The 27,430-nt window shown below is 49.6% G+C and overlaps 2 protein-coding genes across 2 annotated transcripts in view; one reads left to right on the top strand and one right to left on the bottom strand.

The window, feature by feature from the left end:
- Positions 1-13,468: 13,468 nt before the first annotated feature.
- NR2F1 (nuclear receptor subfamily 2 group F member 1) lies at positions 13,469-23,062 on the bottom strand. The gene is made up of 3 exons (XM_031448233.2): positions 22,533-23,062; positions 19,583-20,110; positions 13,469-14,538 (listed from the first exon to the last, which is right to left on the bottom strand). The coding sequence occupies exons 1-3, from the start codon at positions 22,990-22,992 to the stop codon at positions 14,258-14,260; spliced, it is 1,269 nt and encodes a 422-aa protein (XP_031304093.2). The 5' UTR covers positions 22,993-23,062; the 3' UTR covers positions 13,469-14,257.
- A 2,804-nt stretch (positions 23,063-25,866) lies between these two features.
- The window catches only part of LOC135319259 (7SK snRNA methylphosphate capping enzyme-like), a 127,361-nt gene continuing 125,797 nt past the window's right edge, over positions 25,867-27,430 (top strand). Inside the window, exons 1-4 of the mRNA XM_064478774.1 lie at positions 25,867-25,905; positions 26,078-26,174; positions 26,353-26,518; positions 27,021-27,241. Of these exons, the coding sequence (XP_064334844.1) occupies positions 25,867-25,905; positions 26,078-26,174; positions 26,353-26,518; positions 27,021-27,241 (523 nt within the window). The remainder of the gene's footprint in view (positions 25,906-26,077; positions 26,175-26,352; positions 26,519-27,020; positions 27,242-27,430) is intronic.

Below are 27,430 nucleotides of genomic sequence, written 5' to 3'. Positions count from 1 at the left end.
TGCTGATTTATCTTTTTCCTGAAAACCTCAATCACATTACTGGAGGAAAAGTTACTAACGTGCTTTTTGAAATGCATCAGAATGAGTAACTGAGCCATAAATGTGCCCTAAATTAAGGTGCAAAGTTTCACTCAATTTTATTATTCTATGGATTAATGTGGGCAGCTCCCACCTGGGCACTACCTTAATCAAAAAGTGAACAAGGGTGACAAAAACAAGGGCAGTAACAACATTACCAGCACTCTGCTAATCAAATGCCCACAACTAGTTGAGAACGGTGCTAAAAAGCCGTTTTAATTCTGAAATGGAAAGTCCTGAGACACCGAGCGCCATCTAGCAAGCAAAGTTAGAATCAGAGTCCAGCACAGAGCACAGAGCGACCAGGGAATTGGGAGGTAAAGGAGAACTTCAAGATGCACTCGCTACGACTTGACCACTGGCCCAGTCTCACCTGAGCCCAGCACTTCCTTCAGGTTTCTGCTCTTCGCCCCACCGGCCAGCTCAAACAGACTTAACTACTGAGGTGAGACCGACCCTTTCTGCCTCCAGCTAAGGCTAAAGGACAGCTCCTCACAGGGTTGCTTATTGTCTTTAATTAGAACAAGCTGCCTCTCCCTTCTCACCACCCCCAGCTCCAAAACCAGCGCAGCGTTTACCTCATTCTGCACCTTCTTCTCCAGATGGGGACAAAGAGCGGTGCCTGAAAGGCTCACCTTGGGCTGACATGACTCCCAGAACTTCAGCGCAGAGGAAAGCACATCGCTGGGAAAACCTAGCAGGATTTGAGAAGTCATTCTGAGTTTGTCTCCTGACAGGCGATTCGAGCTCTCTCTGAGTGGCATAAGACACACATTTCCTTAACAAGCCACGGCCGGTCACAGAAACTGAATGCTGCCCTCAAAATATAAATAATATAACTTTATTCTTCCCCAGGCAACCGGGTCTTTGATAATTCCTTTGGCTGAAGAAAAGTCAAAGGTAGACAGCCAGGATGCTGCCAAATATCCCTGTTAGTTTGTAGCTTAAGGGGGAAAACAGCACTTTTCCTATCTTTGGGGTTTGAATGAGGTTCCCTAATTATATGAATATTCTGTGGAAATGGGCTAACAAAACAGCTTCTGAGACTGATATGAAGAAAGTAAAGAATTTGCTGGTTTCTGTATAGGCAAGAACCCCATGTTTTTCTTTTAAACCAGTCGATCTGAATTCAAAAGACTAAGGGGTCCATCTCGGTAATACATATGCTTTCAAAGTACTTCTGTTGAGTCTTTCTGGAATTTCACTTTAAGACTGGTGGGGGGAGGAATCCAGTGCAGTTCATGTTAGCCTTAAACTACTCCTAATTTCCTGCTATTGAATATTGTCTTTGTAATAACTCATTGATTCACATTGTTCTTAGAATACAGAGCCAGAGCTTGTGTTTTCTATTGTTCTGCCCCCTACCCCAACCCCACACATACAAAGTTTCCCAATGAAATGTTTTGTAAAAAAAAAAAAAAAAAAAAATTAAGAAGCCAAAAACCAAAACAAAAAACCAAGCAAACAAAAAACCTTAGAAAATGAATATTAAAATATCCCAGTTAAGTGCTACTCCAATCTCAGGTTTGCTTCTCAGTGAAAACAAGCATAATAGATAGGAAATAACAATTCTCCTTATTTTCTACTCTGCTATTTACCGTGCAAAACCACCACACTGAGAATAAAGAGATAATAGGCTCAATGTGCTCATTAAAATATCTCCACAGGTTATAGTAGTTACAGAAAAAAATCCCACAAAAACCATAACCCACCCAAAACCCCTAAGCCAATGAAAAGAGGATGTCAGAGCTTATCCAACAATTTACAAAACATCTAAAACATTTCTATGAAACCTCCTTGTCTCCTTCTGCCTGAAAACATATGTAAAGATCTGAGGGTGGAAAGTGGATACACTTCACACTGCCTCTCCTGCCCCTCTTCCTCTCTGAAGTTCAGGGAAGTTCCCAGGCCAGTCTTGCCTCGGATCACAATAAAATTTTAACTTTTTTGTTGTTGGTGGTGTCTGGTTAAATAGCACATTTCTCCCATCAAGGTCTTCTTAAACACAGAAACTTCGCCTAGACAGGGTACCCAGCTGTTTAATTTAACATTGATTTATTGCTTTTAAAAGTAAATTTACACACATGCCAGCAGCGCTCCGTTTTGTTTCCCCAGACTCTGAGATTTATTTTCTACTTAGCGCTTGTCTGACAAAACAATGTCCTTTAACTTTATTACACATCGATGAGGAAATCTGTCTTATTTTTGTTCAGATTTATTGCTGTGTTGCTTGTGGGGACTTTTGTGATCCAGAAAGGCTGGGGTCCAAAAATAAATAGAAAATTAAACAGAGTTGCCCACGAAGTAATAGTCAAAAACCTAGAATATGGCCCAGCATATTCTGACCTGCTGGGGGGTGACTTGGGCTGGAGGATGGTGAGCACAGTTACTCAAGAAGAAAATTAATTACTTTAGTGGGTAAATAGCATTTGAAAGCAAAGTGGCCAAACCTGGGTTCTATAAGGTCTCCAAGTTCTTGGTTAAAACGTATTTGGAATTAGAGGGCAGGGAGGTGCAGCTGCAGGAGCCCCAACCCACAGCCGCCTTACCTCCGTGCAGAACTCCCAATTATCACATGTTTGTGATGACTGAGCCCAAGGGAATTAAGATGGACTTTGAAGCAGCTTTTACGGTACACTTCATCTACATTTGGGTTTTCTTTAGTTCTCATTAAAAGGGCCACTTTCTTCTTTTCATTGATATACTGTCTTTGTGTCCTTCATTTCACACTCTTTAAAAAAGTTCTCTCATCAGATCAAGTGCAAAAAAGGAGGGATGACATAATAACCATCATAATCATGATAACAACAACAAACAACTGGTACTGTGGGTTTAAATCTTTTTTTTTTTAAGAGGAAGGTGTTCTCATCTATAAGGCATGGTCCTCCAACAACAATTTTTTTAAGAGCTGGGGTTGATAATGCAGATACTATAAGTGTTTCTAAGATTGAATTATAAATACAGGCAGGCTTTAAAAACCCGTGTGTGTGTGTGTGTGTGTGTGTGTGTGTGTGTGTGTGTGTGTGTGTGTGTGTGTGTGTGTGTGTGTGTGTAGCTTTCCTCTCCCAAGCTTATTTCTCACAGGCATCTAACACCTTAGAGGTGTTCATAAGGACACTCCCTTTTCTAGTAAGAAGTGAAGATGTGATAGGTTTTGTTATTGGGGTGAGGAAAAACTTAGTAAGATACTCTCTCTCTTTCCCTCACAAACATATCGTCTTTAACTGAAGACCCCTGTCTGAGAGCTTGACTTACCACTCTGGCCAGTGAGTCCACAAAAACCTGTTAAAATGTTTTCAGTAATTTTTACCAACCCAAGATTTCTTAAAGTTAATGGATCATTCTCTCTTGAAACACATCAAGACACGTTTGCACACGTACTTCCTACCTTAAAAAGAAAGAAAGAAAAAGACAAGAAAAAAGAAAGACCTGTCTTTAAAAGGGGGGGAGGGGAGTCACTCTGCGAAACCTTGAAAATTCTCCTATTCATATTAGACGCTCCCCTCCTCAGCCCGTTTGCTCTTTGAAAAGGACTCCTGTCACTCAGAAAAGAGCTATTTCTTCGACCTCCTCCCCATCCACCCACAGCCGGCCCCCCTCAGCCTCGCAGCCAGGCCCCGGCCCACCCCGCGGCCCTCCCCGCACACACAGTTTCTTCCAAGTGCTTTTCAAGTAAGAGCTGGAGAGATGAGAGGAGCGGCTTCCCCAACGCGGAGCCAGACAAGTACTTCTGTGCTCCTCCCGGAGGAGTGCAGCCCGGCGCAGCCAGCGCGAGGCCGGCCGCGCTTTTTATGCCCGGAAGCCACCCGGCACCCTGGGTCGGCGCCCCTCCCCGCGGGACCCGCGCCGCGGCGCTCGGGCCTGTCACGTGCCCGCGCCCCGCGCCCCACGGAGCCCTTTGTTCAGCCCCGGGTGCCCACGCACGGCCGCAGCGGCTGGGCGGTGCCGCCGAAAGGATGCTCCGGGAGGACTGCGGGGTCGGCCCGGCTCGGCTCGGCCTCCGCTCCCTGGGACGGCCCCCAAACACCTTGGGCGGACGCCCCGGGCATTGAGCAAATCAAGACTCAAGGCACTTTGGGGGAAGCGGACCCGAGCTACCCCCCAGGTTTCAACCCAAAGGCACAAAGGAGGGTGGGGGGCCCAGGGAGGGCGCGCCTCCGCACAGGGGTGTAACCACTGCACTGACTTCCCTCCTCCTTTCCATTCCGCCTCACCAGTTTCTGGTCTTTTTTTCTGCTCTCTTACCCTCTGCCACGCTCAGAAGCTCAGTGGGTGGGAGTGTGTGTGCAAAGGTGGTTGTGTGTGTGTGTGCAGCTAGGTGGAAATTTCATAAGAATATGCTCGACACTTACAAACTTGCCAGGATGGGGGAGTATGCTCTCCAGTAAATGCACTGGTGGGAGAGTTTAAGCGACTTATTTGGGAGGAAATAGGGGGTCAGATTTGGTCTAAGTGGAACATCTGCAAAACATTCAAGCAGCTTATTCAACAAAGAATCTAGCCATTTATTGTAGAAATAATAAAAAGCCACTAATGATTATGGTTCCCACCCCTTCCCCCAAAAGGCCAAATCCTAATGAAATAATTCAAAGGTAGGCCTCATTTCCTAATAGTGGAATTAAACAACAACAAAAAAGAGCCCAGCTAAACTTTCCAGCTCTGCCTTCTTAAGGGCCTGGGAACCTTGCTGAGAAATTAGGTAAATAAAAGGCAAGTTGGAATTTCTGTTGAGCTCAGGCTGCAGCGCCTTGATTTGCACAGAGTTATGCCTAGATACACAATTAAATTACAGTAAATTCCTCTTTAAATAATAAAATTTGGAAGACTTCAGAATTCGAAGATGTCTGGGGTTAAGTAGCTTTTAAACCGTCAGTTTTAAATGGCTTCTGCAATGAGTACGCTACCTTTAAATCCTAAAACCATTATAAATATGCTATACATCTGGGTGCCAGTTTATCTCTCCATATTTCTTTTTAAAATGAGAAAAGCATTCATAAAAAGCTACTTGGCACACTTTATTTTCGGAAAGCAGATGTTAATTTTTTCACGTATCATTTTATGACCAAGTACATGTGTAACGTTGGAAAGCATCCAGAACGCCTCTATTATTTGCTAAATGACTGTTAGTTGAGGCACATTATCCTCAGCCTAACCACGGTACAGGTTATATCAATAAAGTAAACATCTGTGGGGTTTTTTTTTTTAACCAGGGGGTGGGGGTTTAAAGAGTTACTCTAAACGAGGGAAGGAAGAAAAAAAGAGTTTGGGCAAGAAGAGCACACCTGCGTTGTAGCAAATAGGATATTTATATTGTGCGGTGCAAAACAAAGTCCCTGAGTCGGGCACTCGGGGGTATTTACATGGCGGGAGATAAAGTTGAAAGCCTTTCCTGGTGTGCCAAATGGGATTCTCCCTGGGGCCTTCTGCGTCGCAAGATAACAGGTACTGAGCGCTCCTGGCGGCGTCGGGCCTCCGCCCGCCGCACCCCCCCCCCCCCCAACCCCGAGCCAGCCCCAGGCCCAGCCCGACTCCAGCCCGACTCGAGCCCGGCGCTCGGGCTCTAGGAATTCCCAGGCACTGCCGAAATTTCAGCGGGGTTCCCAGCCTCGAAATCTGCTCGCGAAGCGTCCTCATTTGCCCTGCGTCGCTCGAGGACGCCGGCGCCCGGGATAAGCCAGTGGCGTGATAATTAATGGAATACAATATTTATGGTCGGATGTATTGACTCTGAGGCAAGAGCGCCGTGTAGACAGTCCGTGGGGGTCTGACAAACAGGGGGTGAATGAACAAGCATAATGACCGCAGCACTTCTGTGTATCCGGTTTACTCACTTAAACCCGAGGTATGTAACGTCGTAATAAATATTAACATCCACCTAGACAGCCCTGCCGTCCTCCTCAGCTCTCCCTTCCCGAGCGCTGCCCTTTTACGAAAAGGCCAGAGAGGAGGGCTTTTTTTTTTTTTTTAACATAAAATGCTGCAAATATGAAAAATAGGTCACCAATAAAATTGGTCTCAGCATGGAGCGTAATTGCAACAAAGTGCCGCCGAGTAAAATCGAGGAGTGAGCTGGCTGAGGCGGCACAGTCGCGAACCATCTGGTGTATATTAAAAGTGGTGCTGTAAATATTGCTGAGAGCTAATGCATTATCGGCTTCTATAAGTGCACAGGGCCTGTAAGCTTTCCATATGTTAGAATATGTAGATTGGGGGAGAGTAGAGAAAGGTGTCCTATCAATCACCGGCTTCCAAAGCATTGTTTTGCCCACTCTTCATGGAATTTTGGCCGAAAGTGTAGAATATTGATTCTCATCCTCTCCTCCCCACCCCCTTCCCCTATCCCTCTCCCTCGGCTTGCTTTTTCTCTCTTTCTCCAGCTCTTTCTCCCAGCTCCCTCCTTCCTTCCCCTCCTTCTCGCTCCCTTCTCTCCAAGGGGATAGGACGGGAATTGCTGACGTCACTTCACATCAGTAAAAGAGAGTAACTGTTTCAGAGAGAGGGAGAAAAAATTCATCTGTTTTTCATCAGGGCTAAAGTTTTGCCTTTTTAATAGAAATGAGCTGCCCAGCCTGAGTACTCCTTCTGTTTTGAAGCTTGGGGCGGGGGGGGGGGGGTGGAAGAGATTGGGAGGTGTTCTTCATCTCAGGAGCTGAATCATACCATAAGTGGTTCTAATGCCAGAATCAACTCAAATAGATGGAACTAATTAAAATAAGATGCAAAGATGATGTGTCTTCTAGAGAAGATTTCACGTCCACACCTCTTAGGCAACTTTTGCCAAGGAGGTTGGAGGGCTCCTGGCTCCCTGACACTTCTGCTTTGAGTCCTGGAACTTCTTCCCTCCTCACTGGTTCCTCTTTTCATAATTCCACCCCCCACATACCGAAACCACCACACACAGCACAGCTAATAATTTTCCTGCTGTCACATTACTTTTCTAGGGAAAACAGTTAGAGTCCTCTTCCTGGTGATACCCCACATTCAAGAATTTACTATAATTACCCCTCATCTCCTCTGAGTACCCTCCTCCCATATCTCTCAGCTACAAATTTTCACTCAAATCTTCTGCAAGGAAATTTCCCTACATTGTGCCACAGGTCATTTTCTCTCTCCCAAAGTTGTCCTTGTCTCTTCCATTCTTCCTATTCCATGTCATCCTCCCCTTCCTCTCCACCTCTCCCTCTTGTGCACACACAGTACAAACCTCCAGCACTTCCAGTGTGGATAAACTTGCTGGTCATGACAACCCAAGTTCAATCAGCAAATAAATAAAACTCTTACTTTTCTTTTGGCTGCCGGCTGCATTCCCCCTCTGGCCGTTGCCTCCTTTAATTATAGGAGCTATATTTCTTCCCTGGGAGACATTCGAGGGGATTTTTAGTTGGAAACTCGTTTCTGCTCAGTTATTTTGGAGCCAGGACCAGTGAGTGAGTGGCCCCGTACCCAGAGGCTTTGAGTGAAGTGCAGATTGAGACATATCGAGTTCCCTCTAAAAGGATCATTTCATGTGGGAGGTTGGACACAAAGTTTGCACTCGTGACTGGCATTCCAGTGAGAGACATGCATATTTTAAAACAACAAAGCAAGCTAGAAAGAAGGCTTAGGGGAGGGGGAAAAACTTGGAAAGAAGTTACTAAGTGACAAACATCTGTCAACATGGGATAATTTGTACACTCCAATGTAAAACTATCTGCCACGTTTGATAGAGTTCAAGGCACTGGATCTAGGAGAGCAGAGTGGATGCATATTTACCCCTGTGAGAGATGGTTAAGAGACACCCCCAACAGGTGTAAGGTGATTAAAGTTGCACAAATGAGTATAATTTTTAACTGTTTCTTGGAAGAGTGGAGGCCTCTAAAATTGCTTATTTCTGGTAGTTACTAGAAAATTAGATCCCACTTAATTTTGAAAGATGTGCTTTATTCAAACAACGAAGAGTGATTAAGTAATAAGCAGGACATTTATTATAGAAAATAAAATGAGCTTTATCATGATAAAAACAAAAGCAAGCAGAAAAAAGAAGAGAAAAATCTCAGACAACCCCTGGTTGCTATATGCTAGAAATCTTTAACTACAAGTACCAGTTTTACATGTGTATGTGAGCCAAACATATAAACATCCACCTCGCTGAGTGTCAACAAGGAGAAATGGCAAAATATTTTCATAGGATTTTCTCTCTCATTTAAGCTTGGAGTTTCAACAAGCATATTACACTTGGAGAAAGAAAATCAAAAAAGTTTCTTTTTTAGGAGGGAAGTTTTTAAAAGCAGAGTAAAAGATCGGGCAAGATCCTGGAACGTTTTTGGGTTTTCTTTTTTGTTTTTGTTTTGTTTGTATTTTTCAATACCCTGAATCTCCAACAACCACATGGAAGTTCAGGACCCAACTTCCACCCGAGAAATCTTTTTCTTCTCCAGATCTGAAGACAAAAGGATAGGAGGCCTGGTGGTGAGCGGGATATCTCTGTTAGTTGTCAGCGCAGGTCCATGGGTTAGGAATGCTAATGAGCCTCTTGGCCAGCTGAAGACTTGGTTCTCTCTCGCACACCCTGACGCTCACACACGCTCAGGCTCATGCATGCCGACTGACAAGCACAGAGACAGAGGCTCGTGCACGACCCTGTCTCTCTCCTTTTTCCTCTGAGCCCAGAGATCGATCGCTGACCCCACCGTTGGGCCAACGCTTTATTTATCTGGCTGCGCACTGATATTATCAGCCTTAAACGTTATATACAGCAAATGTCTTCCTAAATCAACACAATAGGATAGCTTGCAGAGACCAGCCTGGTCTGTCTTGAAGAAATCTCCCACTATGTCTCTCTCTCTCCCTCCCCTCCCTTACAGACACTATCTTTGCAACTGGGGCTGTTTTATACGCTGGACTTGGGGATTTGATCTCTTGCTTTCAGCTTGGTTGGAGGAGGCCTTAGCCAACTAGGAGATGGATAGACACATTATCCACCCATCACTGTGATCTCCATCAGGGGTTCCCTTGTCAGCCGGATCCAACTGCCTAGACCTACTCTATTCACATGATCCGGATTTCTCAAAATTGGGGTAGAAGAGAAGGCGAGGGGTGGCGAATCAAGTGTGCAACCTTGCACTGTGTTAATTGTTTTCTTTCCTCTCAATTACATTCATAAACCTATTTTCTGCATTGCATGTTATTTCTTTGTGCTTCAAAATTGAAACCACGTGCAGCCTTCTCCCATCCCCACACACAATAAATGCGCTGCCCCCTCCCTCAACCCATCACACAACTATTTACATCTTGGTTACTCACTCGGCGCTCCGGCCCGGAGAAGAAATTGGCCCCACGAGACTAGGTGAGGCTTTGTGAATGCATCTCTCAAATCCGTATCTCGGGCCCCCATCTCCGAAAGAGGCTCCTCGACTCCCCTCTCGGGCCTCCTCCCACCCCCTCCTCGCACAGGTGGTTGCGGCTTACTCTGGGAGAGATAGCGGGGAGGACATCCAGGCAGAAAGCCAGTTCCGCGGGGTCCGGCCAGGCCCACCCGCTGCCCGCCCCACACCCTGGCCTGCCGGCCGGCCGGCTGGGGTCAGCGGTGGCAGTGGCGGCGAGCTCGCCTCTGCTGGCCCCTGGTCCACGCGCGCTGGGTGCAGCAGAAACCGCGTAGGGAGCGACCGCTCCCCTGGGAGCATTCCAGACCCAGGTCCTCCCAGGCAAAGATGTCCCACCATAAATAAATAAATAAAGTCCAAACGGGGGAGGGGGAGCTGGAAAATGGATTCGCTGACAAGGAGAGATAATAAATGAGAGGCGCTTTCAGATAGATATCTCAGACGTGAAATTGCGCCCAGCTGGTTGTGTAAGCAAACAAATAGTTTCATGTTAGGAACTCTCAACTTGTGGCTTGATGAATAGAACACGACAGAGGTAAATGGGTCTTTAACTCATTTAGGAATACAACTCTTTGGCTTTCCAAGTAAAAGGCCCAGTGACGCCACGGAGCCCGAGCAGGCCCTCTAACAAGAGTTTTATTAGTTCCCACTTGTGTCTCCCTGCATACCCTCCCCACGCTCCTTCATCAAGGTTTCCCATGGCAGAGGCATTCAGGTGATTTGTTTTGAGGAATCCAGGAGCTTATGGAGGTGAGTCTGCCACTGCGGGGGATATAAGGACTGCCTGTAAGCGGAGGAGGAGCATTTTAAAAAATAAACTTTTGCACGCTCCAAGCAGACGAGCTCAGGTAGGCTTGGATGGAGGGGCCTCCAGACCCTCAGTGCAACTGAGCGCAAAGCTCGGCGGAGGGGTTCCTTGGAGCGGACTAAGACCCTTGGCGGCTGCCAGAGATCGAGAGTGTGAACCCTCAAGAGGGGCAAAGCCCCGGAAGCCCAACGTTGTTCTGGCGGCCGGGAGGGAGGCCCTTCTCCATCTCCGTGCTTCCGCCAGGCCCGGTTGCAGGTTGGGTTGTGAGCTTGGGGCCAAAGTTCATATTTTAACTCCCTTGCTCCAGCCCTTGTCCCTTCCGTGGCAGATGAGGCTCAGCCAGGTTCCCCAGAGATTCCCGGAGGAGAGCAAGTCCCGAGACAGCTTTTTTGATGTTTTCAGCAAGACTGTGGCTAAAGTAGTTTAAATCGACTTCAAAGCCCCTAAAATTCTAAGTCGCCCAGCAAGTGTTTGGGTTAGAAATGGAAACGTTTGACTTTCATATGTCACAGGTAATTTCCAGAGAGAAGTCACCTTGTGTGTTCCGCTCTCCAGCTGTTAAGATGTATTTTCTCTGGCCCTGGGGGGCCTGTCGGTTCTCCCCCGCCCGGTTAGGCCAGCCCTACCCTGCCGAGTCCTTAGCGCTGCGCGCCCCCAGCTGACTGTCTGGCCTACCCCTTCCTGCCGCCTCATACCCGGGTCCCAGGGCTCCCCCTGGCGCTTGGCTCGAAGGTGGGCTCATTGCTCAGGGGCTTCCGGGCGGCCACCCATGCAGAGGAGGCTCCCACCTGCTTCACATGGCCTTCTGCCCAGTGGCTCCTAAGGTCTGAGGAAGCACAGGACACTGAGCGGTGTAGGGGGCAGCCCAACCTCGACTGGGGCTGCTCCTCCGCACTGCGAGGAGGCCTCAAGCCGCTCCGCCCTTAGTCCCCTGGCCGCAGCCACTGATCAGCCCAGCTGGGGAGCTTTTAGATGGCCCGGGGCAGAGACAACGCTTCCTGCTTGTCAGGAGGCTCAACTCGTGGCTCAGATGCCTCTGTCTCAGTTGCTAAACCTTCCCTTAGCGCGAGCAGATTCACGGGGCCGACTGCGTGCTCTGAGAGTGGAAAGTCTCAAGTCGGATCGCGGACAGCCTCTCCTTCTCTGCAGGGGCGCTCATGGTCCCTGAGTCCCTGGAAGGCTCCGTCTCTCTGAGACACACAGAGCCCTCTGAAGCTGAATGTCTCTCTGTGGATAATGCATGTGGGACTGCCCCAGCCACTACGGAGACAGCAGAGGAGAAACCCACTGCCTGCTGGACTCCAGAGGAGCCCGCCCAGCTCAGGAGGAGCGCATCTCTTGTCCTTCCCTTCTGCTCAGCCCCGAGGCCTCCTGGTTCCTAGACCAAACCTGTGAGGGAGTCTGTGAGGCAGTAGGAAGGCCTGGTCTTCTTTTGCTGTGCTAATCACCCCGGTCTTAGGCCCAGGTTTAGAAAGGTCGCTGGGATTTCTCAGGCTGTGGGCAACCCTCCTGACCCCTTTGGGCAAGAGCCCAGTTAGCACTGTCATCTCTGGGCCCTGGAACAAGTGCCTCCTACAGCCCAGCCCTCCCATGCGCGGTGCCTGGTGCTTGGGCCTCCATATAGAAATTAATTGAAAAATACGTTTCCGACCTATGAAAATGTTTATCTGTTTTCATCATAGGGATCACACTGTAATGAATATATTTACATCTCATTTCGAGAAAGGCAGGAAAGATCGGTGAGCGCTTGGAGGCAGCTCAGCTCCCCTCCCCCCGCCTTGCCCCAGCAGCAGCCTACCCCACCCCAATTCCCACACTCCCTGGGAGGGCTTCCTGAGACTTTCTGGGAGGAGGTTAGTAGTTAAATATGAGTTCTTCCTGCACTCCTCCAGCCTTGGGTGCCCAATCTGCAAGGAAGTCAGCCTAGGGTCAAAAACATTGCCCCTGGGTGTGGTGCAAAGGATGAAGCTCAGGGCCAGGTGGGATCTGCTGGAAGGCAGGAGAGCCCCAGCCACTGAGGGGCTCCACACCTTATACCCTCCATAGCCCAGCCACCCTATGGTATCAGCCCAGTCCCCAGGCGGACTTGCAGGGCTTCTTCACAGCGAGCATGGCATTGCCAGGCTGCACTGCTCCCAGAATATTAAAACTTTAGGTGGGTTAGAGCTTGTTAATGTATTTTTTTAAAGGTGGGGCAACCTGGAAACTTCTAGACAGCAAATTGAAAGCAAAACTTTGCCAACGACTTCTGAAAGGGAAGCTCTTGCCTCATCCAGACCTATTTGTGGCTGGGGGAGGGGGAAGAGGCGAGAGGTGTTATTTTAAAAGATCTGGCTTTATTAATATGTTAAGGAAACGCTCCCTTGGCAGTATGTGTTCTCTCAGTGCTGACTCGGATCCTATAAAACATTCATGCTCTGAAAGCTGTTAGAGAGAGCAGCCCCCCACGCACACCCAAGGAGAGACCTCAGTGGGAGGTTTCTGCCCTGAAAGGGCCACTAGAACTCAAATGTCACTTCTGGAAAGAATCTGCTCCAGCCTAGCTCCTCAACTCCTAGGTTCTAGGTCCATACCCCTAAGTACCACAGTGGAGCCCTTCTGCCCACCCAACAGAGCCTGAGGGCCCTCCAGGGAACCCGTTACAGGGTCTGCAGTGAAAGACAAACCATAGCCAGCTCCCAGCAGCTACCTGGGGAGCAGGGGAGCAAAGCCAGGGCTCACAGCTCTGAGGCCTCAACTCCTGCCCAGAGCTGGGGAGACTCCGACCTTCCGGTCACAGGCAAGGTGCAGAGAAGTCTGAGTGGCCTTTTCCATCCTGAAACCCCCACGTCCAGGGCTCTATGCCTCTCCAGCCAGGCAAATTCCCACCTGCAGTCACTAAGCAGGCAGCGCAGACTTGGGCTCACAGGGCACCTACCACAGCGTCGGGCCCAGCTCCGTGCTAACTGCCTACCACCTACAAGTTCACAAAAGCTGCTGCCAGCACCAAAGTGCCCTGCCCTCCCTGCTCACCCTGGCCCCCGAAGAGCCTGGCCCTCTGCATTTACAAAACCAAGACAGCTGCTTGGTTTTAGGAAATAAATCTAGCCAACTTGGTAACGGACCTTAAGAGTCCTCCCACCCCAACTTTTCCCATTCTAATAATTATTGGGGTGGAAATTGGAGGGTTTTCTTGCACTGATGACATCTGTCAAGCAACCGGAGACATGGGTTTTGCTAAATTCTTTTATTTTTTTGTTTAAATTTTCACTTCAATTTTAATTCTTGAAGAACAGCCTTGACAACATATATCGCACTCATTATAAGAAGCAAAGGGTTATATCAAAAATTATTAGTATAGAATCACAGGAAATCTGGTTTGGAACCAGAAAAAAATACAAAACAGATATAGATACATAGACACAGGACAATTTTTTTTTATAATTATCTGGAAAATGTTATTTTCCCCTAATTCTTGTTTCTTTTTTTTATGTGCATACGATGTTTAAATTTTACAAAAAAATGAAAATAAAGACTAGTATTTTACAAAATGAATAACAATGTTTGGGGGGTGTGTGTGTTTGTGTGTGTCTGTGTGTGTGTGTGTTTCTACATAGGATTCAGTCCACCTCCATGTGTGCTGTTTTCTGTACAGAATATATCCACATCCGTCCACAATAAATCCTGGAAGGTCCATTAGTCTCCTTCTGTTTTATTAAAATTTTCATGGTCCTGTCTTCCAAAATTGTTTTTCTTTTTCTCACCAGACACAAGGTCCTTTTTTCTTTCCTTTCCAACGTGTTCACAGATCTGATCCTAAAAAGAGTCTTTTTCTCCTGGTTTGCAGCTCGGGTTGCATTTGTGCAGGGTGGGCTGCTCCTGTCGTCCCGGCCCTCCTCCCCTCTGCCCGGCCTGCCCGGCCGCTGCACCCTGCATCAGCCGCCCGCTGTCCCTGCGGCTTTGAAGTCCAAAGCCCCCGCCGTCCTCTGAGTCTCTAGGGGGGCGGGGGCAGGTGGGAAGCGCCCGAGGTCTAGGAGCACTGGATGGACATGTAAGGCCAGTTGAAGCTGCTCCCAGACAGTAACATATCGCGGATGAGAGTTTCGATGGGGGTTTTACCTACCAAACGCACGAAGAAGAGCTGCTCGATAACCGAGGAGGACACGGTGCGCAGCGAGGGCAGTCGCAGAAGCAGTTTGCCGAAGCGGCTGGGCTGGTTAGGGTACTGGCTCCTCACGTACTCCTCCAGCGCGCACTGAGACTTCTCCTGCAGGCTTTCGATGTGGGCGGCATCCGACAGGCCACAGGCATCTGCCCGAGCAGCCACAGGAAGGAGAGACGAGGGGAGGGGGTACACCGTTAGGTCAGCGAATAGCGAAGTCACAAACAACGAGCCATTAATTTTTTTTTCTTTTAAGGAGCAGAGGGGAAAAAAAGAGAAATAGAAGGAAAAAGAAAAGAAATCCTCCCGTCCGTGCCTCCCTACTCCTTCCTTACCATTTCTTCTCCCAGGCCCCAATAAAATAAAAGCAAATCAAACCCCACCAAGCCTAGGGGAGCTGGAGAGAGGAAGCACACACATGCAGAGGCAGCAACCGCTCTAGTCCCTTTGTTTTTCCTCTTTCACCTTTGGATTAAATAATGTACAATGCTGGAGCCATGTTTGCTATGCGTAGCAACCTGTCCTCCGCCTGCAGGGGAGCGTCTTTTCCACTGTGCTCATTAAAGGGAGGACTTCTGCCCCTTTTGCCCCTGGTTTTGGTGTGTTCAGGAGCCCTGAAGAAATATGCAGCCTGGAGGCGGTTCTAAAAGGCTTCTTAGAGTCCCCCTCTGAAACCCAAATGACCCCAACCAGAAACCTCAAGGAGAACCTGGATTGTATAGTGAACAGACATGGGAGGGGGTAAGAAATCATGGGCTGGAGTGCCTGGAATCAGACCAAGCCCAAGCTTTAGCAGTACAGGATTTGTGATCCACTATCTATGCAAGCAAGGACTCTGCAGCACATCCTAAGTAAGGGTATACACTTCTATCTGTGCCTTAGATCAAGTAATTGAAAATTGGTCACATCTCTGTAAGCTGTATAATAATCAGGAGGAATATGGCTCAGTTACTCCAGGCTGCAGAAAGGAGACATCTTCGTGATCAGACACAAAGCTGGGCTGCAGGCAGCCGTTGCTGCTTGAGAACCGAGAGGTGGGGAGTTGAGGGAGGACTTGGGGAGATAGGCTTCCTGTGGCAAGACCAAGGGAGAAAAAGGCACCTGTACACCATCTCAAAACATAAACCAAGGCTCCTTCTTGTTCTCCTTAAAATATTTCAAGACAGCAGTTTATACTCTATCAACTAACCAGAGGCAAGCAAATGAAAAGGAAGGTGGAATCACAGGAATGAAGTGAAGGCTTCCTCTCCAAGTTCAAACACCCGCATTGTTTCTTATATTAATAATAAATATTTTAAAAAAAGGAAGATCACAGAGGATCCCTTAGCCAGTCAGGAGGCTGACTAGAGATCAAAGGCAGAGTTTGCTAATATATAGATCTGGGAAGAAATTCATGCATGGCAGTGCCCCCAAAAGGACATTATATAATTGTGAGTGGGCAAGTGTGACTCTAAGAAGACACAGCAAATGATTCAAAATGAAACGTGTGTCTGCTAAGTTTCTGAGCTTTATGTCTCCATATTTCAAGAACTGGGATTTACAAAGCATTCTAATACCCTCATCTACAAGGCTATGGCCTTGAGCAAAAATACAAATAAACCTAGTGATAATTCAAGAGCTTCTGAGGCAGGTCTCCTTTGACCCCAGATCCAGACTGGGTTCCTCTCAGATGTATAATTACTCTAGCCAGCCATTTATGTGCATCCACACTCGCTTGACTTGGGAAGTCAGTGAGATTTTATTGCTAACAGGGTGAAGGCACGAGCACTTCGGGGCTTTGATACTTAGAGAGGGGACTGTGAGGCCTGCCCTTGGCCTTGCTTGCTAACCTGGTCTTGCTGAATGACCGCCATACAAACTCATATTTACTTATATCTTACTTTACATGCATTATCTGCCCATAGGGCCACAGAATCCCTTTCAGCCTTAGCGCAGTATGAAAGGGACCCATTGCTGCCCCAGCAGATTTTTTTTTTAAAGGACCCACATGGCATCTCTTCAGGTCTGTAAAATATCTGATATTCACAACTGGGGCTCCCAGAGTGCGAGGTCACTACCTTCTCCCAGCTAGGCTACACCGACGGAGACAAGCCCAGGGGAGGCATGCCTGGGTCCTGTGCTGGCTGTGTGAGTTCTTCACTCCTTCAGAGGCAGAATGCTTGTAGCTGGGCCCAGCTGCAAGGTGTCACCCGGCCAGCCTGGTGGCCTCCCTCGGGCAGGATCGGGCCTGGCTTCTCATTCTAGATATTCCTTCCTGCTCTGGGTATCTCTGCAACAGGATTCCCCCAACTGTGGACAGACAGTCTGAGCTCTCAGATCCACTGGGTGGTTGTGGTAGCAAAATAAGGTGAGCAGGGTGTGTGATGCAGAAACAAGTTACGCTCCAGGAGTTATATCCCAGATAAGAAAAGGAGGCAGAACGTGCAAAATCCATGTCTCACTTTTTATACAGTAGTGTCAATGTGGGAACTCTCAATATTTCTTCTACAGTATATGGAAAAGAAATTATGTAAATAAATAACCACTACTGCTCGGGCCCTCCTGGCCTAGCCTTTGTAGTGCACAGAAAGTATTTCATATTGTGCATTCAGAAGAGTTCAGTATTCAGGAAATATAGATGTAATCAGCTGCCATAACTGGAAATCAAAGTTATTATTGTGCTGAAAATGGATTTATTGTATTTATGTTAACTAGATGGCTCCTTTCAGGGAAAAGTCTCATTTATTTGAGGGAATATTTGGGTGTATGAATTAATGAATTTTTTAAAAAAAAAAGTAAGTTCAGGTCATGACCTAGTCGTTGGATGCTGTCCAGAATATTAAGGATTAAACATACCATCCGGAGGCCAAATGTGAAAACCACCACAGGGAACCCCCGTGCCAGCTTCAAATACTTAGCCGGAGCAAACTTCGTTGGACAATATGTCTAAAACTGTCTTTTCCATCATTCAAAGTTCACTTAAAAGTTGGATGATTTTGAGAAGGCTTCCCATGAATTCCCTTCTGGCTAGCAATCAAAACAAGTTTAGTCAAAAGTGGAAATGTGTTGTATGGAAGAGGGGGGTGAATTACTACTGACAGCTCTATTTCCATTTTCAGATATTCTGCTTGCAATTTTCGAACAAAATAATGTTATTGTTCACTTCTCGGCCTCCCTTGCACCTTGAAGACTTGGTTCAAGAAACTTCTTTGGGGAAACTTTTTTTAAAGGAACACTTTTCCCAGGGATGGTTTAGGGTGGCAAGTTGAAAGAAAAGCATGAATAATTCCACAACCTTCCCTGCAGCCTGCACAGTCCTTGCCTCTCTCTGGGAAAGGGCATGAGATCAGAAAAGTCAAGGGGATTCAAAGAACCTTAGGGGGGGACAAGGAAAAGGAAGGTGAGACTTTTCTTGAGAAGACCTCTGTCCAGCTCCAAGTCACATTTCTACTTCAAGACACCTCACTAGATGAGATTTTAAAACTCCAGCTTCCCTGACACTGGCTTGCTTCCTGATTAATTTGGCTAAAGAGCCCGGTAGTGGAGAGCCAGCCAGGCCCCAGGCCTGCCAGAGCTAAACCAACCCGGTCGCTGCTTCCCAGGCTCTTTGTCACTTTTGAAAAACACGTTTCCATCAAGAAGACTTATTAAGATAAAATGCATTCAAACACCGAGGAGGCTATTCAATAAATCTTCCATTTGTTTTAAGTTCGCACTTTATCCTCTTGCAAAGAATAACTCCCTCTCCCACTAGCAGACCTGCATTTGCACTGAAAGTAAAAGGGGGGCAGTCCAAGTCCATGGCTCAGGCCACCCTGCATACAAATGAGATGCTCTTGTCTAAATAAATTATCTGCTGTTCAGATCGATATTAATACTACATTTGCTACATTACAATATTGTGCAAATTTAAGAGTCATTTTAATACAATGTAAATACGATTCTTCACGCATGAAAGCCAAGAAATATTGATAGATTATACCACTGCTTACTGTTCAACAAGGCCTTGGGAAAGGAGTTTTGCCATCTCTGCTCAAGAATGGTTTTAATTTGGCCTTTGGAGGTCCTGGCTCTAGGATAGATTTATTAAGATGGTTTATTTGTTCTCTGAATGGAGGAATTAAAAACAATAGCGCCAATAATGATGGTAAAACTGCAACTAACCCTACTCACAGTGGGCAAGGCCTGAGACCCAGTTTGAGCAGCTCTGTTCCCCACCAGCGTCCTTTCTGGCTTTGTTTATATTTCCCCCCATTACCTGCTGTCCTGGGTGTTTATATGTTTCCCTCTTGCAGGTTACAATAATAAAAGGCGGGCAGTGTTCTCAGAGGCTCAGACCAGAGCCTTCAAAGGCAACGTTAATGCACTTTCCTGGAAGTTAATTTGAACCATCTATCATAAGAGAAATTGTTAACATGCATGTTACCACTGCCCACATTTAATTTGATATTTTTAAGGCACTCTGTTAAATTTCCAGTGTTCGTGCGTTTTGCATGCCTATGAGATTTATCTCAGGGGTAGGAATCCTCCCATACTTGCGGGTTCTACAGGATTGCTTTTGTTTTTTATCTTTCTTGTTTAGGTCGAATCCGCTTTTTACGACCCTCAATAACCTCAGCAACTGCAAACATGAATGGTTTCCGATAAGGGAAAATCAGGCAGCAATAAAGCGGGATTATTTATGATTTATTTGCACGTATTCTTCTCCTTCCACCTCTCTCTGTTTGTCTCACTGTGTTGGGAAACTCAGCCGGGGAACGTGCCACACAGAGGAGAAAGCCACATTTCCACGTTCTCTTCCTTCCTTCTCCTCCCCCAGAAACGCTAAGCTCTGGCACACACGCGCACGCACATCACACACACAAGCACACCGCACACAACGCGCAGCCAGACGGATCCACGGCACCGCCACCCCGCCCCCCACCAGACACGCACCGGCCCCCGCTGCGGCCGGGCGCGGGGGTCCAGGCCGCTGGGCCTGGCCACCTCGCCGTCCCCATCCGCGCCGCCTCAGCTCCCGCACCGCCACGCTCCCAAGATGGCAGCGGCGCCACCGGTCGCTTCCCCGCGCCGGGGCCGCCGGGCCCCCCCAAGGTCGTGCGAGGGCCCGGCCGCGCCGGGCGCGGCGGCGCCGCGCAGGAGGCCGGGCCCGGGCGGCGCGGGGCCTGCGGTCGCTCCCGGCGCGGCCTGCCCTCCCAGCGGCCGCAGCCTCACCTGACGTGAACAGCACGATGGCTTTGAGGCAGCTGTACTCGGCCGAGTCGACGTGCAGCGCCTTGAGCTTCTCCACCTGCTCCTGGAAGATGCGGATGTGGTCCATGAAGGCCACGACGCGGTCGGCAGACATGGGCGAGGCGTGCAGGCCGGCGGCGGCCAGCAGCGGTGCCACGTGCAGCGGCATGGAGCACTGGGCTGCGTTGAGCACGAACAGCTCGCTCCAGGTCAGGCGTAGCAGGGACACCTGGTCGGTGATCTGCAGATCCGGGAAGAAGGGGATGTTGCGGGCCCACTCGACGGCGCTGAAGAGCAGGCGCGCGGCCAGCTCGCAGATGTTCTCGATGCCCATGATGTTGTTGGGCTGCATGCATTGGCTGCCGTAGCGCGACGTGGGGTAGGGCTCCGCGCGCAGCAGCAGCGAGATGTAGCCGGACAGGTAGCAGTGGCCGTTGAGGGGGTCCCCGTTGGTGAGTGCGTACTGGCCTGGATTGGGTTGAGTTGGAGGCATTCTTCCTCGCTGAACCGCTGACAAAAAGAAAGAGAGAAAAGGGGCAATGTGCATCCAGGGGGCTTGCGAACATCGCCGTGCCGAAGCGCACCCGACACAATGCGGAGCCTCTTCCCGAAGCCAAGGGCTCCCGGCGCGTCTTCTTTCGCTCTCGCTCTCACTCACGGCCCACACCGGGAGGAAATCTGGGGCGAAGCCCTCCAGCTCCGCGGCTCGGAATGCCCAGCCATCTCCTGCGCCCCTGGCCTTCCCAGCCCTACCAGAACTAGGCCTGACTTCAAGGCCCCCAGCCCGGCATGGCCAAGAAAGTGCTACCCACACCTCCACCACCACGGAATAACACACAGATTAATGAGATCCCACTCACCCCTCCAGAAAGAACCAAATCAGGGTAAAACAAAAACAAAAACAGGCGAAACCAGAGAAGGGTTGTGGTTCTAGGCAAACGCCTAGCTGCCTCTTCATTTGCAAGCAAGGAGGTTTTGCCCAAAACGTTTCCATAGTCTCTAAAAATGCTATAGAATTATCCTTAAAATAGATACAAGTTACATACCCTACTAACCACTTACAACTTTTGAATAGAAAACAAGTATCCAGCACCCCTCCCCTACCCACTCCTCCCCATCGCCCCACACACAAAGTTCTCACTGTTAAAAGCAACAGAAAATTGAAAAAATTCAAGAAAAAGTTCAACTTACAGTAGCCAAACATTATTGAAAAAAGTGGGAAATATAATTAATGTCTGTCCTGCGCGGTGCCACTGCAACCTGCAGCCAGCTTTTGCCCAGTGAATGCACGAGCTTGCAACTGCAAAAACACTGGATTCATTAACCATCTGAATGCAAAACGTAAGCATGCTTTGAGTTCTTAAAGCTGACCAAAGTTTTTTTTTTTTAAATGTGTATGTTTTACTTCAACAATGCCAGCGTTTTAAATTGCCATGTAAACAAAGACAACTTTAGGAAAAGTTAGGGCTACTAAACTCTCCCCCACAACAAATTAATATAGATATGTCCATGTACACGTAGTTATCTTACTTCAGGTTGTACACTGTTTTCTTAAGTTTGCGTTGATTCTAATTTTAATGCATGCCCCAATGAAATTTAAGTTCTTGAAACATAACAGCTAGAATACTTTTTTCTAATTATAGTTTGAACTTGGCAGTTATTTTTCAATTAAATGAGAGTACAATTCAAAGTTGTTTTTTTTTTTCAGATGCCTACAAAATCTCCCTGGAGCTAGAAATGAAGTCGTCATATTTGTCTCCTCCTTGAGATCTGAAGGAATTCAATTTCTTTTCTTGTGGCATATAAAATATAATTTTAAAGTCAATTACAAGAAGGAGTAATCTGCATTCTGCAAAATTGACTGGTTCACTAATTTGACTATAAGACATTTTTAATGATTGTCAGGAGATAAACTTTAACTGTAAATGGCTAAATATATTTATAAGAAAAGTACTGCATCTCTTGCTACATGAACATGAAGCATATCTAAATACAACATCAAAAGTTGTGTTAAGAGAAACCAAACCCATACAACACAGGGATTAAATGATGTGGAAGCTCCTGCCAGCTGCAGCCTATGCATTATAGCCAAATCAGAAGGATCGGTAAATGCCGTTGTAAATTGTAATTTGTATGCAGTATTTAAGCAGAGGGTGGAGTTTGATGAAGAAATAAAACGAGTATCATGCTTTAAAAAAAATGACACAACTATGAAAGCACGGTTCAGTCACAAACTTTCCTTTCAAAGTAGAGGGGTGAAAACAAGGCCACAGCTCTGGAGGAGGCGGCCCCAGCTCGGTGAAGAGGAGAGGGAACCAGTGAACAAGCCAGAAGCCCCCCTTCCCCCCTAATTAGACCTACAAGTGCAATAAATCTCACTCCTCTTTTTCCAAGCTAAGCTTCCAAAAGGATGATGCAGTAATGAATCTATGGTTCAGAGTACTCTAGTTTCCAGCCCTCCCCCATTTTAAATAAAGGGCATGAAGAGGTGGGGGGGAAAGTGGAATGAAAAAAACACATAAACAGTTTTCTGGGGGAAATAAGCACCGCTCCCCAAGTTCATGCCAGCACAGCCCCCAAGCATCCTCACGCACACGCGGGAAAGGGACACACACACCGAGCACAGAGAAAGGGGATTTTAAGCCACAGCTCACGATCCCAGGGACACAATCCTGAGCAGGCAGCGGGCGGGGTGGAGGAGCCGGGGAGAGGAGCGCAGGCCGGGAGGGGGAGGCAGCGGCAGCGAGCTGGGGAGTTGGGGGGGGGGGGGGGAGACGCCGGGGGAGGAAGGCAGCGGGGACAGGGGAAGCTGGGACGGACCGGGACCGCAGGAGCCCCAGCCCCATACAGCAACCACCCCCGCGAGAGAGAAAGAAAGAGGGCCGGGGAGGCGGGCGAAGCTCAGGGAGAGAAGCAGAGAAGAAATATTCACCTTCCCGCCTCATGCCCACTTTGAGGCACTTCTTGAGGCGGCAGTATTGGCACTGGTTGCGGTGGTGCTGGTCGATGGGACAGTTCCTGTTGGCACGGCATGTGTAAGTTAAGTTCCTGCGGACGCTCCTCTTGAAGAAACTTTTGCAGCCCTCGCAGGTGAATTGGCCGTAGTGCTTGCCGCTCGACTTGTCCCCGCACACCACGCACTCGATGTGCTGCTGGCTCTGGCCCGAGCCGGGCGGGCCCTGGCCCTTGTCCCCTGCCGTGCCGGGGGTGGCGGGCGCTCCGGGCTGGCCCGGGGTCTGCGGCGTGTGCGGCGCGCCCGAGCCCGCCTGCTGCTGCTGCTCGCCGGCGCCGCCGCCGCCGCGGGCCGCCTGCGCTGCGGGGTTGGGGCCGCCGGGGTTGCCCCCGGCCACGTCGTCCTGCGGATCTCGCCAGCTGCTAACTACCATTGCCATATCTTTGGGCCCGGGGAGCGCTGGGGGGAGCCGAGCTGCTCGCCGAGGGCCGCGGGGCGCGCGGGCGCGCCGGGAGGGGAAGGGGAAGGGGAAGGGGGGAGGGGGAGGGGGAGGGGGGCCCACCCGGCGCCCCGGGGTCGCGGGAGCCGAGCCCGAGCCGGGCACCGGCCGCTGCCTCCGCCGCCGCCGCCGCTGCCGCCGCTACTGCCTCGGCCGCCCCGCTGCTGCTGCGCGCCCGCCCGCCCTGCTGGCGTTTTGTTGTGGTTCCTGCTGTTTTCTTTCTCTCTTTTTGCAGCCCCCCCAGGCTCTCAGGCTCCCCCCCCAACACCCCTGCTCCCCTCGCCCGCTCCCCCCGCACTCCGATCCTGGGGGGGCCACGCTCTCCTTCCCCCCCCTCCCCACCCCCCCCCAGCGAGCAAGCTCCCTTCTCTCGCTTTTTTCTTCTTCCCCAAGTTGCAAAATCAGAAATGGCACAGGCGGCAGCCGGGAGCGGCGCGGGGCGCAGCGCCGGGGGCGGCGGGCATGGGCCACGGCGCGCGCACACACTCACCCTCCGCCTCGCCCGCACCCCCGCGCACACACACACTCGCACACACACTCGCTCACCCGCGCCGGGCGCCCGCCCGCCAGCCGGCCGCTCGGGCTACGCGCTGCGCGCCGGCAGAGCAGACATAGAGGAAACCGGCGAGGGCGGCGGCGGCCGCGGTGGCGGCGGCGGCGGCGGAGGTCGCGGCTGCAGGCGCCTCTGGAGCCGCCGCCTCAGCTGCAGCGGCGAGTGCCGCTGGGGAAGCCGGGGCCCGGGCCGGAGTCCGAGCTGGAGTCGGAGCCGCAGCCGGAGCCCGAGGCCGGGTCGGGGCCGCCCGCGCCGCCGCCGCTGTCCCGGCGGGAGCCCTCGCTGGGCTCGGGATTGAGGGGAGCGCGGTGAGCCGAGCAGGACGCAGGGCGAGGCTGCTGGCGACGATCAGGGAGCGCTGGTGTCGGGGGGCCAGGTCCAGGGCCGGACGCAGCCAGCCATTCAGGAAGGCAGCGCTGGAGAGCGGGAGGCAGCCAGCGAGGAGGATCACACACTTTGCTCTTTTTGTTGTGCCGGTGGCGCCGGGCTCTCGCTGCCTTCTTCTTTCGGGAGGTGTCGGAGGGGGAGAAAAATACAAGATAATTCACGCCGGCGACGAATTCACAGCGAAACAGAAAAAATAAAAATCAGAAGAAAAAGAATTGCAAAATAAAAAAAGCGACAGAGACATCCAAAGTAGGTCGAATAAATAATCCTCTTCTTTTCCTCTTTCTTGCTTCTTCTTCTGCTTCTTCTGCTATAACACACAGAGCTAGTTAAAAAAACCCTGGAGATCGCCCAAAAATGTTCTTTTTTTAGTATTTTAAATAAGTGCTCTTCAGCCGGGAACCAACACCCTCCCTCCAAAAAAATCGTATATGTATAAAATAACGATAAGAAGAATACGAAGGGGGTGCCTCCTCCTCCTTTTTTTTTTTTTTTTTAAGTTTAGCCCTCACTCTTTTTCAGGAATGGAGTGAAAGAGACAAGGAAGAAGGAGAAAAAGGATAGAAAGAAGAAGAATACGAGGGAAACAACTAGTAGTACATGTAAGAAAAGAGGAGGAGGAGAGAGGGCGAGAGAAGAGAGAAAGAGAGATTGAGAGAAAGAGAGAGAGAGAGGCGGAGGAGAGAGACAGAGAGAGAGAGAGAGGGAGAGGGAGAGAGAGAGAGACCCCAAAATTGAATGCGTTTAAACGGGAGGACTCGCAGAGCAGTGTTTCCGAAAGGGGGATCTGCGCGAATGTCTGTATATAGTGAACTTTGACACTACTATTGAAACTGACACGTTTCTATGGAGATCGCTGCCTTATATGGAGCTCGTGTCAAGGAGCCAAGAGAAGGGCTGCTGGCAACTGATAATCAAAGGCGACTGACTGGTCAGAGCCCTGAATCGGGGGGGAGAGAAAATGGGAGGCTAAGGTTAGCCAAGCCTCCCGCACGCCATTGGTTGGAGATCCCCTCCCCCCTCCTCTTTTTCTTTCTTTCTTTTTTCCCCCCTCCCTCTTAGCTACCTACTGACGGGGATGGCGAGGGGAGGAGGAGAGAAAGTGAGGGAGGGGGGTGTGCTTCTGACAAGCGCAATTTACATTGAGATCGCCCTGCGCTGCTATTTACTCTGAGACCTGATTAGTATGGGTCGTCTATGGTCACACACACACACACACACACACACACACACACGCACACACGCACGCCAGAGGGGGAAGGGATGGCGAGGGGAAGAATGCTTTGCAATAGGTAAAAAGAGAATTAGAAGGAAATTATTTTGATTTCTTCTGAAAAGTTTGTGAAATTAGGTTCTATGAGCGTGAAGAGTGTCACTGAAAATGTTAGGAACATTTTAAATGGGAATTAAACTCTTACCATTGTAATGATTCGTGAAATATACTGGGTTTGGATTGTTTTCCTCTTTCATATATAAGTGGATTCTGCTCACTTTGTATTCATTTAAGAAACAAAGTAGGGGACTCCGTATTTTTTGGTCCAAAGTATATTTTGGTTTTAAAATTACAGCTTTAATTACAACAAAACGCACTCCTGGAATTTGCAGCTCTTGCCACCAAATCAATCCGAATCAACGGTTTCTCTTCATCCCAAAGATGATTTTAAAAATAAAGTTTTCAGTCAATCTGATTTTTCCTTCTTTCTTCCTTTCCCCTCACTTTGGTATCTTCAGGCTGTTCCAAACTAAACAACGCTTCAACAATTACTAATAAAACAGTAGTAAGTGCTGCTTATATTTTTGGGAGGAGGGGGGGTTAGTGCAGTCAAATCTCAGTCCCACAAAAAGAGGAAAGGGGTGTGAGAGAGGGAAATAAGATGGGAGATGGGGGAGGGGAGGAGGGAGAAGGAAGGAAGGCAGGAGAGGGGAGAGAGAGAAGGGGAGGGAGAAAGGGGGGAGAGGGGGAGAGAGAAAGAGAGGAGGGAGAGAGAGAGAGGGAGAGAGAGAGAGGGAGGGAAAGAGCGAGGGAAAGAGAGAGGGAAAGAGCGAGCGAGCCGGATTCCCCAAGGCGATTGGTCGCCTGAGGAGGGGAGGGCGGGAGGAGCGGGTCCCGCCGCGAGGCCTGCAGGAATAGCTGGCTCCGGCTGCCACCTAGCGGACGGGAGCCGCGCCCGGGAGGCGCACAGTCGGGTCCCTCCTCCCCTCCCGGCAGGCTGCCTGTGCCTTTTCTCCAAATGAAGACAGCACTTTGAAAATTCTTTCAATGGATTTTTTTTTTCCTTGAAAGATCGTACTGGGGGAAAATGATACTTCTATTAGTTACATATTCTCCAATCGCACACTCGCACCCCCCTCGTTTTGAGATCGCTCCCCTAGGCAGGCTCAGGCAGGCGTGGAGCGGCGCGGAGTGACAAAGCCGCCGCTGCCGCCGCCGGGGGTGGGAGCTGCGCCGGCCCGCCCGCCCCTCGACTCGGGAGAGCGTAAAAGTTTGTCTCAGCTCCAGCATCCCAAGCCTCAACACGCCCTCAGGTAAATGTGGGAGTAAATGGCCACGCTATATTGACAGAGGTAGGGTTTTGTTTTATTTCAATACTCATTCTCACTTTAAATTTCACCAGGGAGGGGTTTGGGAAGCGCTGCGTGTTTGGGGTGCGTTTTGTGCTTCCCGGGTTCTCTAGCCTACAAGTCAGGAGGCGACCGCTTAGTGACGAGAGACGGTTTTAAAGAGCAGAATAAAGGCTTTTCCGTGTCTGCCCCACAGCCCCTCCAGCTCGAATAATGAAGAGACAAGTACACTCTGCAAGCGGCGGCCCATTGTACGCAGCTGATGGAGAGGAGGCGAGGGGGGCCGGCAACGGCTCCTTGCTCTCTCCCCTCTCCCCAAATAAACGCTCTCAGTTAAAAGGTGAAATGAACACGATTAAAAGACGGACGAAAGAGAAAAAGGAAAGAAAGAAAGAAAGAAAAAGAAAAATTGATTAAAAGAACGGGCTTTCTATTTATAAATTCTAAATTTTACTCCCCAATATAGTACAGAGGCAGGCAGTGGAGGGCAGAGGAAGCAGGCAGAGAGGGAGACAGGGAGAAGGAAAGAGAACGTGGAGAGAGAGCCAGTGGAAGAGGAAGCGAGAGCGAGCGCCAGGGAACCGGAGGCCTCCTGGACACCCGGCCCGCGGGCCCAGACGCCCTCGGACCCTGGACCGGGAGTCGTGGGCACCAGATGCGAGACTCGACTAAATCCTGCCCCACCAGGCAAGTACCGCAATGATTATCGTTTCTTTTGAACTCGGGGTTGATACCGCGGACAGGCCGGGAGGCAGCCTTTGCTCGCATGGCCTCTGCAGGCTGCGGCCGCAGTCCAGTCAGCCGGTTCAGGATGAAAACAACTTTCTGCTGGGCCTGCTCCAGAGACCCTCACCAGCCTCTGTCCCGCGGCAGCGC

This window comes from Camelus dromedarius, chromosome 3 (assembly GCF_036321535.1).
Source record: "Camelus dromedarius isolate mCamDro1 chromosome 3, mCamDro1.pat, whole genome shotgun sequence".
Lineage (NCBI taxonomy): Eukaryota > Metazoa > Chordata > Mammalia > Artiodactyla > Camelidae > Camelus > Camelus dromedarius.
The sequence above is the reverse complement of the archived record's forward strand: the minus strand, read 5'-3'. Positions and strand labels throughout refer to the sequence as shown.

Coding starts and splice junctions, on each gene's coding strand:
- NR2F1 (XM_031448233.2), bottom strand. CDS start 22,992: ATGGCAATGGTAGTTAGCAGCTGGCGAGATCCGCAGGACGACGTGGCC. Junction 20,111..22,532: donor AGTGGGCATGAGGCGGGAAG/GTGAATATTTCT, acceptor TCTTTTTGTCAG/CGGTTCAGCGAGGAAGAATG. Junction 14,539..19,582: donor CATCGTGCTGTTCACGTCAG/GTGAGGCTGCGG, acceptor CTGCTCGGGCAG/ATGCCTGTGGCCTGTCGGAT.